We start from the raw sequence: 20,821 nt of genomic DNA on the forward strand, positions 1-20,821 counted from the left end.
TTTTAGGTGCACAGAGCTTGCTTGGCTTGCTGCCTAAACTTGTACAGAAAGAAATCCACCTCCTTCCTCTTTAGAAAAGGAAATAGCCTGGAGTAAACACGAGTGTGTCACTGACTATCTAGCCATAGGGAGACATTAGAAAGAGACCCCCTGCAGGTCAGGCAGATCCAAAGCTGCAGGATCTACATGACACAGAGCAACAACAGGATATCCTAGAGGAGTCCCGGTGAGGATGCAGTGTAGATAGCTTAGTCAAAGCAAGCGAGAGGCCTCAAACCAAACCAGTGACTCATTGTAATGGACATTTGCAAGTAAAGATGTGTGGACAAAAAGAATATGCTGTGTGACACGCTGTGACACGCTATAGCTTCCACCATGAGACTTTTGTTTGTTGGGAGGGTTCTTTTTGCTTTGTTTTTGTTTTCTATTTTAATTTAGTTTCTTTTGTGGGGGAGGTTGCAAGGGCGGAGGGTGGATATGAAGGGATGGGGAGATGAGTGGAATTGGAGCGCATGATGCCATTCACAAAGAATCAATAAAAAGGTTAAATAAGAAAGGAGAAAGAAAGAGACCCCTTTGCCAGGCTGCCACCATCCCATGGGGGCCAACAGTCTCCGAATTAGGACAGCAGGAGCAGCTGACGGCCAGGGCAGGAATCCTCTGTGACCAATCACCCGTGCATTGTGCCTTAAGGAAGTGGGACTGAGCCTGGCATGGTGCCATCGGATCGCTCACGGACTTGAGGAGGATCTGTCTGGTACTGGGGACCCTCAGTCCTACAGATTCTCAGAATCCTTCTTGGAAGAGATGTTTGTTGAGTTGCCTTTGTGCTAAGTAAAGTCCAGTCCCAGGACTTGTCAGGAGACTGCATCTCACCAGGGCAATTCCCCAGTTATTGCTTCTTTGATTTTTACTTATGAGGTATGCAAGATGGAGCAGGTTCCCTCTTTTACAGATGGGTGTGGTTAGGCTCAGAGAGAGGCTGACTAGGATATGCTTGAGTCCCATGAAGCTTGGGCCACCTAAGAGACAGCTCTGGGATCCTACACATGCCCCAGAAAGACATCATCAAGTCAACTGGCACTCGGGACAGGAAAGCATCCGGTGGAAAGCACAAACTGGAGAAATGAGCCTTGGAAATGGGGGTTGGAAACCCTGGGGCTGTGGGGCTCCAGGGGTCTCAGCAACAGGTTGAAAGGATCCTGGAGTCAATGCAGAGAGGACTGGGCAAAGGGAGAAAAAGAAGGAACCCTCTGAGAAGTCTGAACCTAACAGCAGTCCTGGTGTCCCATAGACACCCAGAGCCACTGATGGTTCTTGAGCTACCATTGTGTGATGGGCCACACGTCTCTGGAGAAGAATGGGCCGTCATGGTGGGGAGAGATTCCTGGGGGAAGCTGGTGGGAGTCAGGGTCCTCTCCCTTGGTTTGCATAGTCCCTGCTGTGCCATGGGCAGGACCCTTGGCAGGTTGGAAAACCAGCTGTGGCTGGGACAGGCAATAGCAGCATCTGGGGCCAGTGACTGACAGGAGTCAGAGAGAAAAATAAGGAAGTGGGCAGGGCGTGCTCTCAAGCCCAGCTCCGGCTCTGTCTGCCACGTCCTCCCTGGCATCTGCCTGCTGCCTGCAAACCACATTCCAGCTTTGACAGCCCTTAGGAAGGAGCCCTGAGCTGAGAACCCACAGTGGGTAGCCTAGGGTTGAGGATCTATCTAGTTGCTCAATTTCGGCTTTAAAAAAAAGAGGAGGCTCTGACTCAGCTCTCTGTTCCCTTTAACCTCTCCCCTCTCTACTCCAGTTCTCCCCCCGCCCCACCCCACTCATCTGCCTCCCCCAGATCTCGACAGAAGGTCTGTGGGTTGGGCGGGGCAGAAACCATAATCCTCAATTTATAGGCTGGAAAGGTGAAGCCCAGGCCACTTCCCCACCCCCTCCCAACACTACCAAGTCTGCACCAGAAAGGACAAGACCCAGCCCTGAGCTAAGCCCATTCTTCTCACCCCAGAAGAACCTGAAGACCTGACTCTGACCCTTTCACCCCTCCACTGTAAACTGGGTGGTAGGATCAGGAAGGGCCAAGAGTGTCCTGTGCTTTGGGACAAGGCTTCTGTGGCTCTATAGCCTTCTGGGTCTAGTTTATTTGATGAGCATGCTCTGAACATCCAGCCTGCTGCTGACCAGAGACACTGTGAGGAAGGTTGTCGCCTGCTGGGCTATCCACCTAGCCAGAACTGTGAGGCTAGAACGAGGAGCTGGGTTTCAGACACAGTCCGTCTGAGGACTTGCTAGATGCAGAACGAGCAGTGAGGATAACAGACCGTATGGCAGCCTCTACTCAAGGGGTCCAGTTCCCTGCTGGAGATGAGTCCTTTGCCTGCCATAGTGGGCTATCTGCTGGCCAATCCCTTCCACACAGGGCTTGGCATCCAAAGTGGATATGCTTAGCAGTAACTTCCCCAACCTCCCACCCTCCCACTGCCTTGTGAGGGTCAGGAGAGGGAAGCAAAGATGGTTAGGAGCCTGGCGGTGGTGGCACATATGTTTAATCCCAGCACTCAGGAGGTAGAGGCAGGGCAGAGCTCTGTGAGTTCGGGGCCAGCCTGCTCTACAGCGAAACCCTGTCTCTAAGAACCAGAAAACTGGTTAAGGGAGGACTTTGGGTTCCATGCAGGCATAAGAGGTCCTGCTTCCATGGGGCTCCTTGACACTGCCAAGGCTCCTCATCTCCAACACATTTTCTTATTGAGCAGCTCCACCCCAGGCAGCCTAAGACACTCATTCTTTCTGGATAGTGCTCTTCCCTGGTGGTAGGCTGCCCTTAGCCCAATCCTTCATCTAGCAGCAAGAGAGGGAGGGACAGCTGCAGGACTGACCCTGGCCTGAGTCACAGGGTCATGGCCTCTGTCAACAGCCCTGGGGTTGCAGAAGCTGTGGAGGCTGGGTGCTTCCCCCCCCTAGGAGTCTGTTCTCTTCTTCAGTACCCAGAGATGTGAAGACCACAGCAGCTCAAGGATGAAAGGGGGCCAGGAAGCAGGAAGCTGGAGAGAGCGAGGGTGGAGCCTGCCCAGGGTTGGCCTCCAGGGCCTCTTCCCAGCTGCACTGTGTGTCATCAAGGTCATTGTAACATTTTCCTGTAATTAAGAGCAAGGAGAGAAGGGCTCAGGAAGAGTTGGATCCAAGTGGCAAAAGCTCCACTGAAGTTTTCTTTCCTTTCTCCTGTCGCGCATGCGTGCGGGTTTGTTCTCCCTCTCCTGCGCAAATGGAGGAACCTAGTCCCCGCCCCCTCCTGCACTCTGAGCCTCCCATTTGACAGTTGCTGCCTTTGGGGACAACTCACAGTGTCAGACACTCACTGCTTCTCCAGGTGTCACTCCGGAAAACCCTGGGGCCAATGAGACCGAGACAACACTAAGGAGCCGTGTGCATGGGGTCGGAGGGGCTTGCTCACCAGAGCCAGGGTGTGCAGCGCCTGGACAGACGCTCTCGCGGTGCTCTCTCTGCTGCCAGGGAACTCTTTCTGACTTACCTGTCCACTTGTGTGATACATTCATCCTGAAAGTCCCCTGGTTGTCCCAGCTTGTTCAATGTATCAGATACATCCATCCAGCATCTCTGCCCTGGACCCTCTTTGTTTTGCAATAAGACAATTTAAATATCTTATGAATTGAAAATAGACAAACTATCAGACACCTCAAAGGCTGGAACTCTTCAAACCCCACTTGCAGAAATCGCAGTGAACCAACCTCACTGGGAACAAGGGGATGCTGACATGAGGAGATTACAATGGGCTGGTGTAGTGGTTTGAATAGGTTTGCCCCCCCCCCCCAAGTGTTTGAATGCTTGGCCCATGGGGAGTTGCACTAGTAGGAAGTGTGGGCCAAGTTATAGAAGGCGTGGCCTTGTTGGAGGAGGTGTGTCATTGTTGGGGTGGGCTTTGAGGTTTCTATGTTCAGGCTTCTCTCAGTGGGTAAGATAATCTCCTCCTGGCTGCCTTCAGATCAAGATGTAGAACTGGGCTTCTCCAGCACCATGTCTGCCTGGATGCTGCCATACTTCCTGCCAGGATGATAATGGACTGAACCTCTGAAACTGCAAGTCAGCCCCAGTTAAATGTTGTCCTTTGTAAGAGTTGTCTTGGTCATGGTGTTTTTTCACAGCAATAGAACCCTAACTAAAACAGCTGGAGAGACAGCCTAGCAGTTAAGAGCACTGGCTGTTTTTCTGTTGGATTTCCTGCACCCTCATAGTGGCTCAGAGTCTGTAACTCCACTTCCTGGGAATCCAATGCCCTCTTCTGGCCTCCACGGGAACTGCATGTGCATGGTGCACAGTCATGTATGTAGGCAAACCACCCATACACATAAAATAAAATAAATAAAAAGAGGCATGGCTAGCTTCTGCTATGGGAAAGCTTCACCATAGTAAAACTGATGAGTGATCACGCAAGGCAGGCTTTGTAAGATATACTGGCAATATAGTACATGTATCCTGATAAATAACTTGCCCTTAGCTAACCTTCAGCCCAGGCAGGACTATTAACACTAAGGTGCTTTTAGAAGTTGATTTGAATGGTCATCCATCTTCCAGAAAGCCCTGCATTTTAGTGGACTAGGGGGATAGAAAAGGTCTGCCCCTAAGCCTTGTCCAGGGGTGAGTGGTATAAGCCAATCAGAGTGATTGCTGTAGGGATGGCAAGTTCAGCCAATCTTGGAGACTATAGATTCCCTCCCCCCTCAATTATCAGATGTGTCAGGTCAGTCCATCTGTTATATAAAAGAACGTGGCTAGAGAAATGGCTTACTTAGCAATGTGTTTGCTGCACATATAAAAAAACTGGGCACAGTGGTCCATGTCTGTAACTCCACGGCTGGGGAGGTAGTGACAGGGGTTCCTAGTGTTTGCTGGTTACTCTAGCCAAATCAGTGTGTCCGAAGTTCAGTGAGAGATTCTGTTTCAAAAAAAAAAAAGGTGTAGAGGGACTGGACAAGATATTTGGCTTGGGCTCTACATGTATGTGGACACCTGTGGCGTGAGCACAGAGTACAGTATTTGCACAGAGCCTACACATACCTTCCCATGGACTTTAGTCATAGCTTATGTAACACCCAATACCATGCAAATCTATGAGGTAGTTGTCATACTGTTCTACTTAGGAAAAGATAATCAAAAGTCAGACGTGGAACATGTAGATACAGAGACAACTGGTATCTAAACTGAAGCCAGGCAGTGCAGGTATCCACCTGGGCGTGACCACGCCTGGCTTAGGACTGGATTCATTACTACACAGCAAGCTCCTAGTGGCTCTGAACTAGAATGCCTGCCGCTTCACTGGGTACTGGCAGCCATCCTATGATAATGAGGGAAGCCAGTTTGCAGCATTTATTACCACCGGAAGGAGGCCAGAGGCAAGAGCCTGGTTCCTAAGTGGACCTGCAGCCTGGGCTGGCTATATCCAAAGTGTGACTTATTCCAATTTTTTTTTTCCATTGCTCAACCAGTAACTTCCTGTAATTGTTTAAGTCAGTGTATGTTTTGTTCATCTGGAAACATTTTAACTCATACAGTGGAAGTCTAGAATCTTCTCAGTCTACATGTATAATGCAATCTAACAAAAGATGGAAATGTGTCTTTCCAATGAATAGTAGCCCATAAATTATTTCTATTCTTCTAGTGACCTAGGCCCTCGTGAATACTGATATCCTGCTCAGCCACAGAACTGTATCCCAGCCTTCTTTTTACTTTTTGAGACAGGGTTTTTGTTTTGAGGGTTACTCTGCCCTGCACCGGCAGCTGTGTCGCAGTTCATTTAGCCCACTGCTTTTACAGTCGGACGTATGACTGTCATTTTTCAGTTTTCAATAGTGGTAGAGATGGCACTGAAGATGTGTGTCTCTTTGCCCAGTTCTGTAGGGTAAACGCCTAGATGCTGAAGTGAGAAAAGTTTGTACGTTTGTAGAGTTCTGCACTCATTCGGTTTGTCAAATGGCACTGTAGAAATGTGGACCTGGTTTACACTCTCACTGACTCTGATGCTTCTCAGCCACGTCGTGTGTATGTGTGTGTGTATGTGTGTGCACGCACATGTGTGCATGGGTATGTGTTTCACTGAAGAATATTTGTTTGGAGAATGGGTCTTGTTATGTAGCCCCGGCTGTCCTGGAACTCTCTATGTAGATCAGGCTGGCCTTGAACTCACAGAAATCCACCTGCCTCCCCAAGTGCTGTGATTAAAGGCATATATGTCCACACCTATTCTGTTACTGGGGCGGGGGGAGGGGGTTGAACTTGGGCTCTCAAGCCTGGTAGGTAATCATCCTATCTAGAATTATATCCACAGTCCTTTTAATGTTTAAACTTTAAAATTTTGAGACAGGGTCTTGCTAAGTTTTACATGCTGGCCTTGATCCTGCAATCCTTTTGTCTCAGTCTCTTGGGTACGTGGCTATACTTCACTCTTTTTCATCTTTGTCAATCTAGAGATGAATGCTATTTCATGTATTTTCTATTAATTCTTTTAAAAGATTTATTTATTATGAGCATACTGTCACTGACTTCAGACACACCATAGGAGGGCATCAGTTCCTATTACAGATGGTTGTGAGCCACCATGTGGTTGCTGGGAATTGAACTCAGAACCTTTGGAAGAACAGTCAGTGCTCTTAACTGCTGAGCCATCTCTCCAGGCCCTTCTATTAATTTTTAAAGTCTCCTTTTGTGCAGCTCAGGCTGAACTCCAGATCCTCCTGTTTCTGCTTCTTGGGTGTTGACATTACAGGTTTGTGCCATGTGTCCTGTTTTTGTTTACAATTTGTATTTCCTTTTAAAATGTCTTGATTAATTTTGCTTTTCTTAAAACACATACTTAATTATAAAAATTGTATCTATTTCCTATATGAATTAAAAATATGTATAAAATATGTTCATTTTATGTATATGAGTACACTGTTGCTGTCTTCAGACACACCAGAAGAGGGATTCCATTACAGATGGTTGCGAGCCACCAAGTGGTTGCTAGGATTTGAACTCAGGACCTCTGGAAGAGCAGTCAGTGCTCTTAACAGCTGAGTCATCTCTCCAGACCTCTGTATGGAATTTTTGATCTTCTTACTTACAAGGTTTGTGTATATTAACTCCTCTTCAGATATGCTACACACACACACACACACACACACACACACACACACACACACACACACACACATACACACACACATATTTTTTTCATTTCAACTGTTTTTTTTTTTTTTTTTTTTTTTTGGTTTTTCGAGACAGGGTTTCTCTGTGTAGCCCTGGCTGTCCTGGAACTCACTCTGTAGACCAGGCTGGCCTCGAACTCAGAAATCCACCTGCCTCTGCCTCCCAAGTGCTGGGATTAAAGGCGTGCCACCACGCCCGACATTCAACTGTATTCTCGACAAACATTTAACACACCCAGTCTTCACCACATGCTTCCCGCTTTGCTCTTGTAGTGAGAAGAACACGTAATTTCAGGGAGGAAGGATTTATTTTGATTGGTGACTTGAGAGGGTACAGTAGGAGTGGTCCCAGTCTGATTACATTTTATAGGCAGCTAGGAAGCAGAGAGAGCTTGGGCCAAGCTAATTTCTTAAAGTGTACCCCCAGTGATATGCTTCTCCGACTGAGGCCCCACTTCCTAAAGGTTTCCCATTTCCCTAAAGCCAACAGCAGCTGGGGATGAAGGATTTACATACAGCAGCCTGTGAGGGACATCTCACTTCCAAACAGAACCATCTTCTTACTGGGCAGCTGCCACAAAAGTTTGCCAGCTCCTGTGGAGCAGATGTAGGTGGCTACGTCTCTGAGGGACCTTGGGTGAATCAGAGCTTCTGATCTTGTTTGCAGTTCTTGGTCAGAGAACACGACAGTCAGTGCTAAGGAGGAACGGTGCTGAACATCCCAGGCTCTGCCACAGGTGGACCCTGAATGCTATGGTACCCGATCTGCCAGGCAAGTCGTGCAAGAGTGGTGTGGGCTAATCAGCCACTTTAAAAATGAGATCTGAAGCCTGTTACACAGGAGGGAATTCATGCCTGGTCAAAAGTCCATAGCCTGGGAGGTCATAGGCCCTAAGGGAAAAACCTACTGCGGCTGTCTTGCTAAAAGGGCCTGTTATCAAACTGCCTTTTAAACATTGATGTTTATCGCCTCTCTTTGCAGTAGGCAACAGTCAATTCAGAGACTCAGAACAACTCAGACTATTGAGTACTCAGGCCTAAAGGAAACGTCTGAGTTAGTCTATTGTCCTCAAGGCTCAAGGAACTTCACAGGAGTGGGAAGAAAGGGAGAGAGGGAAGAAGGAGTGAGCGTCAAAGCTGGGGAGTGGGAAGGAGCGCTGGGATGGCCATTCAGCTCGGCCTCCCAGCCATCACACTGAGACCTGTGTTACCCACTGGTTCTCGATTCATCTCTTTCCTTAACCGATGATGTTCCTTGCATTTTGTGCTGTCTCACCTACACAGCCTCAAGTCCTGGTCACAAGAGACCCAGTGCGACCTCCCTCCTCATTCCTCCAGCCTCCCAGTGAACCCTGCCGTTTCTTGACTGCATTGTTTGAATAATCTGCCTCACCCCGGAGTTCACAGCAGCTCAGTGCAGAGCAGAGCAGGAGCTTAGACACACGCTAATGTACATGCAAAGATCATAGATGCGGAAAAACCACACAGACTGTCACAAGCACCTGACAATAGTCTGCTTTAAGATACTATCATGACAGCACAAGGAAACCTATGAATTTTCTGATTATTGTTTCAACACCCAGAGGGCAAACACTCCTCTGGATTTGGCTTTTAGCATTCTCATGCTTTAAAAAAAATGGTATTAATAAAACAGAGCACTACTAAACGGTATTGTGCCACATGCATCCATTATAGCCTTTTCTCTCAACCGTGTGAAATTAATGTTGATGTCTGTAAAAGTGAATTTATTTTTTATTACCAGAGTTTTCTAGCGGGGAAACTCGTTTGTCAATTCTTCTGCAGATGACATTTTGATTGCTTTTCTTCCCACCCCCACCTCCACTAGGAGGGAAAATGAAATGAACACTCTTTTCCTTGCAGAGCTGGGTTCTCCGCTCCAGGGCGTATAACCTGAGGGAAATTGCTGAGTTGCACAGTATCTTTATCTACTAGAGAATTTTAAAGGGTCGGAGTTATCGAATGCACTTGAACGACCCTCCTGCAGGTCATGGAAGCTTGTCTGTTTACAAACCCACATTTTCATCTGTCTTGGCCTTTGCAGTTGTCTTCAGTCTTTTCCTTGTCAAGCAGTGTACTCCTGCTTTTCATCTGCTTGTCTGCACCTCTTACAGCTACTGAGCAGCAACTGTTTGCCTCACCTAGAGTCTGATATACTTGAGAGGGGGAGTGGGAGGATCAGAGTAGCCTGAGGAACACAGCCAGGCTCTGTCTTCCTCCTCAAACAGTTCCATCTGAACAGATTTCTTACCTCAGGCATTTGGGACTCTGTCCAGTCTGGTTCTTGCACAGGTCCCAATCCCAACCCCACACTGCTGTAACTTTTAAACCTATCTTCCTACATTCTCCTTTTGAATCCCATTTCTGCCCTTCCTACAGCCATTTCTAAATACTCCCTACCTTGGCTTTGTCTTGGTGACTGTCAGTCATGATAGTGCTGGCCCCGATTACTAGGGGGTTGTTTGCCCCTGGCCTTTCAACCAGTCTGTCTCATTCTTTAGTATAGTGTCTGAGTGAGACGACACAGACCGGACATAACCTTGGGATGCAGACAGATGTAATCTTGGCTTCACTCCTTGCCCCCAAGTCAGTATGCAGGAAAGCCTACAGCGGCTGCGGACGGCTGAATTTAGGGCACCATTGTCACACCTAGCCTGTCTCTGCAGTGGATTCTCTCTGTGCTCTTACACAACATTTTCTTTCTTTCTTCTGCTCTACTCTTCCTCCTACTCCTGTTGGCTCCTTGCTTTTTCAATCTTTGCATAGACCAGACTAAGCTGGAGAGGACTGGCTTTGATATTGCCTGAAGGAGACTCTTGAGGCTACTGGGACCCTATCCTTGGTGAGGTCTTATGGCTGAGATTAGGAATCGAGCTCTGGAGCCTACTTTTTTTTTTTTTTTTTTTTTGAGTCAGGGTCTATGTAGACCAGGTTGGTTTTAAACTTACTGAGATCCTCCTGTCTCTGCCTCCCAAGTGCTGGTATTAAAGGCTTATGCCACCAGGCCTGGCCCCTATGGCCTTCTAGAACTCCACTAGGGGAGGATTTTAAGACTTCCCCACCTCCTGGCACCACACACATATGCTAGGTAAGCATTGTTACCACTAAGTCCCCAGCCTTTACTATGCATATTTTAATTCTTTTCAGAGGTCTCCTTATAAACCCCAAGCTGATCTTAAACTTGAGGATCTTTTATCTGCAGCCTCTGATGGCTGGGATTATACACCTATGCCAATGATGCTCAGGTTTTATTTAAAAAACATGATACACTGGGGTGGTGAGGTGGCTCATAGAAAGTGTCTGTCTGTGGCATAAGCATATGGACCTGGGTTTGCATCCCTAGCATCATGTAGAATCCTGGTGTGCCCTAGAACGTCCGTGCTGGGTGGGCAGAGAAAGGGAGAGTCCCTAGAAGCCTAGGCAATTGATGAGAGCAGGTAGAGTAAGAGGTAAGTAAGTTGGTAAGCCACAGGAATCAAAGACGGGAGGCTGTGGTCCGACTGCTGTGTCTAACTTCTCGCCCGAGTGGAGAGGAAGACAGAGCCTGGCTGTGTTCCTGGCTGGTCTGATCCTCCCATCCCGCCTCTCAAGTATCTGGGGCTGTAGGTGAGACAAACCTACACTGAACAACTCAGGAAGGAATGGGGCACACCTCTGCACACTCTCCTTCAGGGAGACTTCCAGACTGTCACCAAAACCAGAAACACTACCCTGGGGGAGGGCTACAGGACTTGCACGCAGCACAGAGGCTGCACAGGCTCTCATCAGCGCCCTGCCTCTCCCCTGTGCAGTCCTCAGCAGCATCCTCCAGCAGGTCACAGGACTCCTCATCAGCTCTGTAACATGGGAGCTGCTCTCAAAAGTGCCTGATATGCAACCCAGCAAGAAAGCCGAGAGGAAAGAAGGCTGGCTTTGGTAATGTGGGGTCACACCGAAGAGACTGGGACTGTGTCAGTTTCCTGTGACATCCGTAGTAGCCTAAGGAGGTGGAAATGTTTCCCCTTTTTGGGTCCTGAAACCAAGATGTCAGCAGATTGTGCTGTCTGTGAGGGCCATTTCCCACCATGTCTACATAGACATCTAGGGTTGACTACTGGCTGCTGCCTAACACACACACACACACACACACACACACACACACACACACACACACACGAACATATTACCGGTTTGTGTGTCATCCTTTTGTAAGGACCATGCTAATCTCTGTATTATTCCAATTTTAGTAGGTATACCACTGAAGTGAGCACCCAATTTTTTTTTTTTTTTTTTTTTAGATTTATTTATTTATTATATGTAAGTACACTGTAGCTGTCTTCAGACACACCAGAAGAGGGCATCAGATCTCATTACGGGTGGTTGTGAGCCACCATGTGGTTGCTGGGATTTGAACTTCGGACCTTCAGAAGAGCAGTCGGGTGCTCTTACCCACTGAGCCATCTCACCAGCCCCATAGCACCCAATTTTTAATTTCCATTCTCCTGCCTCCCTCTTGAGAAGCTGGGCCATAGCTATGTACCACTAAAGTTTTATTTCAAAGAGCTCTCGAGGCAGTGCTAGGACATGATTATTAATCTTAGTTTTGCTAGGTCTCTCAAATTCTAAGGATTATTAGAAGTAGGATTCCAAGGAGAAGCCAAGGCTATGTTCCATAAGTTGTGCCTGAAGGGGTCACCTAGGACCTGTTGACATTGTCCCTGGTATTTCCTGAAGTTTCTATGCTTGTGTCAAAAGGGATTCCTAGAGAGCCCGGTATTGTCATCCAGACAGCAAACATTTGGGATGTACTATTTCAGTTCCTAAGGCTCCGGCTGTGCAGGAAATGAAGAGGAACAGGTGCCACCCCTTTCTGCAGAGTCAAAGTGGAGTCAGGTAGCTGCTGCAGTCTAAAAGGAGCTGCAGAAGGCTTTACTCTTAAAGAATGGGAACAAAGTTGAGATACAGGGCTCTAGGCCATTGACCCTGCTCTGAGTACTGAGGATAAGTCTGGCATACAACTGGGCTAAGCTATATAAGGTTCTTTAGTGTGATTTCTTGCATCCACCATGTGCTAACCCAACACCACTTTCAATATGTCTAGAAGTCTGGGTCTTGAGAATATAGTCAGGGCCTGGGTTAAACAGGAAGACCATATCAAAAGCAGAAAAAGTGCACGAGACAGCTGTCGTGAATATGTTTCTCAGTAGTAAAGGCCACAAGTTGGCATTACCAGTGTTTCACTAAAGCTCCGGCCTGAGATGCCAGCCTCTCACCCTTGAGTCTAAGATCATAGAAATTTTACACCAATCACGTAAGTAATTTCAAGTAGCTACACTACACAGCAAAAAGTGAAAGTAAACATAACAATATATTCTACAGAACCCAATATATATAAAGTATCATTTAATGTAAACTTATAATTAACATTTCCGTATTAAGATTTTTGGATCTTGAATGTATCTTACAATTAAGCACACTTTACTGCGGTCTTGGAAGCACGCAAGCGCCGGCAAGATGAAGTCTTCGTGTCTCCGTGCCTATTCGTTTTTCAGCTGAAGCCCAGGCAGATCCCCGCCATCGCTTCAGATGTGCTCCGGTGGAAGTCGCTTCCTTCACCTCACTGTGCAGTGTTTACTGATCCGGGGTCAATGCCCTGGCGATGAGGCTTGGACCACACTACAGCGGGAGAAGCTCTCCATCCTCCCGCTCGCCTGTCCGCCCGCAGCAGGGTCCCGATCTGCCTGTGCTCCTTCTGGTTCTCGGTACTTGCTGGTTGGCTGCGAGCAAATAAGACCGACTCGGACCCCAGACGCACGCGGCTCCGGAGTTCATGGCCGGGGATCAGAGGCCGGGATCCAGAGACCTCAGTCCGTGCCGCTCGACCCGAGCGCTCTCAGCGCCGCCAGAACATACGCAGCTCGCAGACTCCGCTTTCCTCCCTGCGCTACAGCCACGCACATATCCCAGCGTCGCCTTCTCATGGCGTCAAGCACTGCCCGAAACGAAGGCGGGACTTCCGGAATCGCCGAGTCACAACTTCCGGACGGAGGCGGAAGCGCCTCTCGGCTCTACGCTTCGGAGTCCTGGTGTCTCTGAGGGGGCCGCCGGGGCACAGGAGAGGGCCGCTGGAGGTGTGGCCGACCGCTCTCGGGTGTCAGGGTTGCGGATCTGAGGGATGAGGAGCGGCCATGGCCAGCGACGGGGCCAGGAAGCAGTTCTGGAAGCGCAGCAACAGCAAGGTCCCGGGCAGGTGGGTGTGACGGGGAGGACCCGGTCGGGGTCAGGGGTCAGAGGTCAGGTGGCCGTGCTGTCCCGTTGCAGTGCGGGTGGCGTAGGAGTCTGGGGAGGAGAACCTGGCTCCTAGGAGACTGTTGGGCTATGTGAGGGGCTAGGGGAGTCGGGGTCGGCAGTGGGCGTGTGGGAAATGAAAGGTGACAGTGGCCGTACCAATGAGCAAGGAGGACGAGGAGCTGCCCCAAGTGCTTCCAGAGCCTGGCAGGCAGGTTCTCTCCTGCGAAACTCCATGACTCCCTGGGGAAGCTGGAAGAAACTGACCCAGGTCATGCCCTGGAGAGTTTGGTTGAGTCAGGAAACTGGCCAGGGAGAGGCAGTGCCTGCAGGGGAGGTCGGTCTCTTCGGGGTGCATAGTGGTTTGAGCACTTGGGTTTTCGTCTGTCACATGTGGGCTGATGCTTTTCCTTTGAGCGTGGAAGCGCCTTGTGAATTTCTGTGGTCCCACCTTCTGGCCTCTGGACACCGGTCTTTTGACAGCAACAGGAAACACAGAATAATAATAAAAACACCTGGGTGCAGTCTGGAAGCTATCGAGCTCCAAAGTCCTTCTGTGATTGGTTATGTGGCCTGATGCCTCTCTAGGTCTTAGGGAGTGAAGAGACAGTACCCGGAAATGTATTTCAGAAAACTCCATCACAAGATTTCAAACATAGTTTATTCTGTTTTCTAGCCAAAGTCTCAGATATGAAATTTAAGATTCTAACATTAGCCACCTCTCCAGTCCTGAAGGTTTTGACATTGAGGTAACTTAAGTAGAACCATTCGTGAGCTCGGAAAATGGTCTGTCTTCCTGTGCTTCCTAAGAGACACCATTGTGTGAATGTTAAATTTGTAAACTCGGATATCCACTGTATTCAACCACAAAATGTGCTTTTCAAAGTGGCTGGGGCTTGGCACGGGTTACTGACTGCTGGGCCACAGTGACTTGGGAGATGGAGGAAGTCCTCAGAGGTACCCAGACACTGTATTTTTTACAGGACCTGGACTGGGCTTGCTTGAATAGTTAAGAACTTTTATAAAAGCTATTATTATAGTTTATGATGAGTAGAAGGTCCTACTGTGACAGGGATAAACACGTTGAGCCTAGTGCCAGATAAACAGAAGCATGTGGCAGTGTGACTTCTGTTGTTGCCTTCACATCTCGAGACTCAGTTCTTCTTCTTCCTCCTCCTCCTCCTCCTCCTCCTCCTCCTCCTCCTCCTCCTCCTTCTTCTTCTTCTTCTTCTTCTCCTCCTTCTCCTTCTCCTTCTCCTTCTCCTTCTCCTTCTCCTTCTCCTTCTCCTTCTCCTCCTCCTCTTCCTCCTCCTCCTCCTCCTCTTCCTCCTCCTCCTCCTCCTCCTCCTCCTCCTCCTCCTCCTCCTCCTCCTTTTCCAAGACAGAGAAACCCTGTCCTGGAACTCACTCTGTAGACCAGGCTAGCCTGGAACTTAGAAATCAGCCTGCCCCCACTTCCCAAGTGCTGGGATTAAAGGCGGGTACCACCACTGCCCGGCCTCAGTTCTTCTTAAGTATGAGCTGTAATTTATTGTTAAGAGTCAACTGAGATTTAAAAATAATGGAGTTGCTGTATGGAGTTGTAGAATTCATTGACCCTTTCCATTAAATACTGTCTCTTGATAGTGCATTTTTTATTTTTTATTTTTTGAGCTAGGGTCTCATTTATAGTGCAGGCTGGCCCTGAGCTTCTGACCCTCCTGCCTCATTCTCCCGAGTATACAAGTCACTATACCTGGTGTGGTAGTTTGTCTTCATACTGGGCTAGACAGTAACATTCCTAATATTTTACTGTGACTGTGACCGTGACCTTGCTTGGAAGCAGGATCTCTGTAGACATTACTGAGCAATGGGGAGGCCCTCATTCAGTCTCTGGTTCCCGTAAGAACATGGAACTTCATATACAGAGGAGAGACAGAAGTAGGGGGCATGACCATGCAAAGATGGAAGCAGAGATTGCAATGATGTGTTTACAAGTCAAAACTGGGATTGCCGGGAACCACCAGAAGCTGGACGTGGCGGGAAATGGCCCTCACAGACAGCACAATCTGCTGATATTGTGGTTTCACGACCGAAGGAGGGGAAACATTTCCACCTCCTTAGGCTACTACGGATGTCACAGGAAACTGACACAGTCCCAGTCTCTTTGGTGTGACCCCACATTACCAAAGCCAGCCTTCTTTCCTCTCGGCTTTCTTGCTGGGTTGCATATCAGGCACTTTTGAGAGCAGCTCCCATGCACTGATGAGGAGTCCTGTGACCTGCTGGAGGATGCTGCTGAGGACTGCACAGGGGAGAGGCAGGGAGAGACCTGTGCAGCCTCTGTGCTGCGCGAATGCCCTGTAGCCCTCCCATGGGGTAGTGTTTCTGGTTTTGGTGATAGTCTGGAAGTCTCCCTGAAGGAGAGTGTGCAGAGGTGTGCCCCATTCCTTCCTGAGTTGTTCAGTGCCCACATTCTGGGTTTTCACCTGTATAGGAACGTGCTAGCAGAGATCTAGGCCAGGCTCTCAGCATCTTGCCCACTCTTCAAGTGTGCTTCATGATTGTTGTCTTCAACCAGGGAAGCCGTGTGTGTGTGTGTGTGTGTGTGTGTGTGTGTGCCCACAGAGTCTTACCTCCGACTTCCAGACAGTGAAGGGAGTTTTGCACATCTTCTCAGTCCCTTGATAGTGAAGATGATGGACGGAGTTCCATCAAGGACCTGGTGTTTGCCATATACTGTTCTCAGTGCTCCACTGATACGTTGTCTACTAGGAGTTGGCCATTTGCAAGATATGGCTTTGTCCTCTAGGCAACACTGAGCAAGCCCTTGGTTGTCCCTCAGCGATGCTTGTTACACACAGATGTTCCTTTGTGCTGTCTCACACCTTTGTAACCTGGCCACTGCTCAGCTTTTTAGCCCCTACTCCTATGCATTCTTTTGAACTGTGCATTGCTGGTGGCCTTCTAGGGTCTTCCACATCCCATGCTGTATTTTCCATATACATGGGAAGCTGCATTTTCACGCTCTGTGCAGCTGACTGAATGTTCCTTCCCTCCTCGCTTACGTTTTTCTACTCTTCACACTTCACCTGCAGCCTGCTTCCTTAATGCCTTGCTGGCTCAACTGCAGCGTGGACTTCCTGCACTGGCTTCTTCAGTTAGGCCACAGGCTCTGCCTGTCTAGGAAGTACACTGCTCCCAGCTTCATTGTGAAGGACTGAGAAATGGTGGTTGGTCCCAGCTATCTCTCACATTAGCCTGGAGTGAGAAAAAGATTGGGCTAGGAGAGTTATGTGAAGAGATGGTCTTAAGATCCCTCTATTATGTGCACTTCTGGTCTTTGTATGTGTATTTAATAGAATTGTTTTATTTTTTATTTTTATTTTTTTAGAAGTTCCTTTTCTGGGTGAGCCAACACATAGAAAGACTATATCTTTTAGCAGGAGGCTACCCATCTGAGTGGGTTTTAGCCATCTCATCCTGTGATCTGTGTGATACTTCCAATTTTTGCCATTCCTGGAGCCTTTGGTTGCTGTATCTGTCAGGTGGCTGTGGCAGCCAAGGGAAGATTTGCTTGACCTATGTCTTAGTGAGGGTTTCTATTGCTGCGACAAATACCATGACCAAAAATAAATTGGGGAGGAAGGGTTTATCACTGTTCATATCGAAGGAAGTCAGGACAGGAACTCAAACAGGATAGGGACTGGGAGGTAGGAGCTGATGCAGAGGCCATGAGAAATGCTGCTTATTGACTTGTTCTTCATGGCTTATTCAGACTGTTTTCTTGTACACCCAGGACCACCAGCTCGGGTAACACTGCCCACAATGGGCTGAGCCCTTCCCCAATTAATCACTAATTAAGAAGATGCCCTACAGCCAGATCTTATGGAGGTCTTTACTTTTCTCTCTTCTCTTCTCTTCTCTTCTCTTCTCTTCTCTTCTCTTCTCTTCTTTCTATCTTTCTTTCTAAGATTTATTTATTTATTTTACGTTAGTACACTGTCACTCTCTTCAAACACTGGGAGAGGACACTGGATTCCATTACAGATGATTGTGAGCCACCATGTGGTTGCTGGGAATTGAACTCAGAACCTCTAGAAGAGCAATCAGTGCTCTTAACCGCTGAGCCATCTCTCCTGCCCGTGGAGGCATTTTCTTAGTTGAAGTTCCCTCCTTTTAGATAACTAGCTTGTGCCAAGTTCACAGAACCATCTACCACAGCCTAGCTCCATTCTTTCAGACAGATAGATAGACAGACAAACAGAGATAGATAGATAGAGATAGAGATAGATATCTCTTGGACTACCTGAGAGCTTGATAATTTATTCATCCGGTTAATTTTTATTTAATTCATGCTATTTGCCATGAACAAAATCAACTAGAATTTGTGCTCTGTCCTTGGAAAGCTGATTATTGGAAGGTGGTAACCACTATTAAATCTTTGCACGGCAGGAGGGTGGGTAGGTTAGAGCCAGATGTAGCTGGAGGGTCCCATGGTGATACAGTGGCTGGGCATTTCGCACTGAGCAAGTGCCTTCTGAGTACAGATCTGTAGGCAGTGAGGGAAAGCCCTATAGGTAGCTGGAGGAAGGGGGTTCTTGGCAGAGGGATGGCAAGTGCTAGAGGCTCTGCTCCTCAAACAGGACTGGCGTGTGAGGATAGGAGGAAGGAGCGAGGTTGCTATAGCTGAGGTAGTGGACAGGGTTATGCGGTCAGAGTAAGATAGGGACTGTTACTCTGTCATCCTGAGTGGGTCAGAGCCTTCAGAGGACTTGAGTAGCTGTGTGACAGGGACAGCCCTCCGTGTAACAGGGTTGCTTTGTTTGCTTTAATGAAGAGAGACAGGCAGGGAGGAGAAGGGCAGAAGCAGGGAGACGATGAGGGAGGCTCTGGGCACATGTTGGGGTAGAGGACAGGAGTTGCGGTTCTGGAAGTGGGGAAGGCAGTAAGCAGGTAATAAAGATCAGAAGCCTGGGTCCCTGTCTCTTTCTGGAGCCACTGACTCTGTTGACTCCTGCGGAGCGGCTGCTTTCTGCCATCATCACAGTTGGAATTCCTGCCACACTTAACTTGAAATGCCAAGACAAACTCCCACACATTGGGGTTGTGAACACAGGCAGCCTTTCAGTGTGTGGCTGATGCTTAATATTTTAGCACGGGTCTACTGGACTCTGGGTCCTGCTGACAGGAGGGGGTGCCTGCTGCCAGAGTGGGGTTGGGGCGGGACAGTATTTGGAAGTGCAATTTTGGCAAGAAAGGCCAAGCTCAATTATGGCGAGGTCCTGCATTCTTGGGGTAAGGCTGGAGCAGAGGGGCAGCCTTAGTGCTAGGCCCTGGAGAGCTTTCAGCCCCTACTGTTGGAGCCAGGAGGAGTGTGGGCAAGTGAGACTGCTCAATAGGTCCGATTCAGTCTCAGCTAAAGGGGGAGGAGTGCTGGGGATGCTGGAGCATTCACTGTGTACAAGCACCTCTGATGTGCCAGAGACTGAATGCTGGATAAGCAGATGTAGCCCATGGAGGCCAGCAGGGGTTAGGGTGAGTGCACATGTGAATATGCATGCTGCTTGAAGTTCTGTGAAGGTCATAATTTGGCATGTTGGCATAATACCAGGCTCCCACAAGGGGAAATGATCACTTCCTTTCCAAGGACATTCTGTTTAAGCTGGGACCTAGAAGTGAGAAGGAGCAGGCTGTCCTCAGAGGTGCAGGGTGGGCCACAGGGGACAGAGGAGGGATGAGCACAGCCACAGCACACCGGGCTGCAAGGCTTTGGAGGCCTTTGAAGACTGTGGAGGAGATCTGGGTCTGAATTCCGAGTCTTGAGAGTATTGGAGGCCTGTAAGCAGGACACGGTGCTCACTCAGCCTTGCAGAGTGGGCAAGAGGAAGCAGGCAGGGTGAGGGCGGACAGAGGCTGCTGGAGAGGAGTCCACAGACTCAAGGATCTGCCAAGTGAAGCTTGTCCGTTCACTGACAGCCTGGATGTCAGGGGTGGGCATGATTACCAGCCTGTGGCCTGGTAAGCAGAATCATGGTCCCAGAGGTCTGTGTTCCCATCCCTAGAACCTGTGGGTAAGCCATGCCACATGGCAGAGGGAAGTCACTGGTCAGTGTGATGAACCAGTTGGCCTTGACTGGGGTTAGTCCTGGCCTGTGGCAGGTCCAAGTGTCACTGTGTGAACTTGTAAAATGCTTGGAGAGAATCCGTGATTGGAACTTGGTCCACAGCTGTTGGCCTTGCCCAGGGAGGATGGGGTCAGACGCCAAGGAATGCGCTATCATGAGAAGCTTGGAGCAGCGTTCTACTGAGAGTGGGAATGCTCTTCCCCTAACTGCATGACTGATTCTGCTCTGATTCTGCCCATTGCTAGAATGAGCAGAAATGATTTCCCCCTTGAGCTTCCAGCATAGAATGGCCTACACTCAGATTAGTCTGCTGATACCCAGGACCACCTTTTAACCTCTGTTCTTTGTATGGAGAGTGCTGAGTCTGTCTAGTGGGGAGGAACTGAGTGTGGCCCCAGAACCTCCCTCAGCAGAGTTCTGCACCTGCCCGTGGGCTGGCTATTGAGGTTAGAAGCTTTCAAAGTTGTCAGAAAGTCGCTGCAAAGTGCCTTTATTCTGGGTGCTGGGAGTGAGCAGGGACTCTTCTATCCTGTGTCCTACTCGTCTGGCCCTGGCCAGGTCTGCCTCTCTTGTCCTTGTTGCCTCAAGTTCTTAGAGGTCTGTCTTCTGACTTGTGGCTTTGAAATGTTTACCTGTGTGGTACCCACATTTCCATTTCTCAGCATCTTAGAAGCCCTGGAATTTGCCTCCCTATAGAGAGAGTCAGCAGAGGGGGATTCTCTCACTGTGGAGGATCCCCCATGTGTGACTGAGGGTGTGGAGGCACCAGCAGGTGGTTCTGTTGTGTACGCAGTTCTTTTTCCTACCCCTCAGTGAGAACTTCACGTTGCCATGTCAGATGTCTCATTTCATCAGCCACATTTGAAAATAAATGTGAGTCATATTTTCCTTGCATATTTAATATAGCAAATCGATACTGGAATTAATTTTAAATGAAGACAAAACGAAGAAAAAAAAATCCTGTGTGCTTGGGTGTATCTCATAGGTAGAACATTTGCCTGGCTTGGCATGTGTGAGGCCCTGGCACCTCTCAATGCCAAACCCAGTAACCAAAGCCTCACTGTTTTGATTTGGGGTTATTTCTTTTCTTTTCTTTCTTTTTTTTTTTTTTTTTTTGATGTAAAAGCATGAGGTAGTTTAATGACAGAGCTCCGGGCCGACACATATCTCCTGCAGGAGACAGAGGTGTCGACCACATGGTGGAGCCATAATGGTGGAGCTCCGGGTCAAAATG

At 48.7% G+C, this 20,821-nt stretch overlaps 1 protein-coding gene and 1 non-coding gene across 3 annotated transcripts in view; one reads left to right on the top strand and one right to left on the bottom strand.

The window, feature by feature from the left end:
- Positions 1 to 11,359: 11,359 nt before the first annotated feature.
- On the bottom strand, positions 11,360 to 11,463 carry Gm22818. Its single transcript, XR_003951740.1, has one exon. It is a non-coding gene; the product is annotated as a U6 spliceosomal RNA (small nuclear RNA).
- A 1,753-nt stretch (positions 11,464 to 13,216) lies between these two features.
- Tbc1d22a (TBC1 domain family, member 22a) overlaps positions 13,217 to 20,821 on the top strand; it is a 284,093-nt gene continuing 276,488 nt past the window's right edge. Inside the window, exon 1 of one of the 2 annotated variants that reach the window (XM_006520833.3) lies at positions 13,217 to 13,442. In XM_006520833.3, the coding sequence (XP_006520896.1) occupies positions 13,381 to 13,442 (62 nt within the window). In that variant the 5' untranslated portion in view covers positions 13,217 to 13,380. The remainder of the gene's footprint in view (positions 13,443 to 20,821) is intronic. The other variant, NM_145476.2, reaches the window with a different exon arrangement.

Source organism: Mus musculus, chromosome 15 (genome assembly GCF_000001635.26).
Source record: "Mus musculus strain C57BL/6J chromosome 15, GRCm38.p6 C57BL/6J".
NCBI lineage: Eukaryota > Metazoa > Chordata > Mammalia > Rodentia > Muridae > Mus > Mus musculus.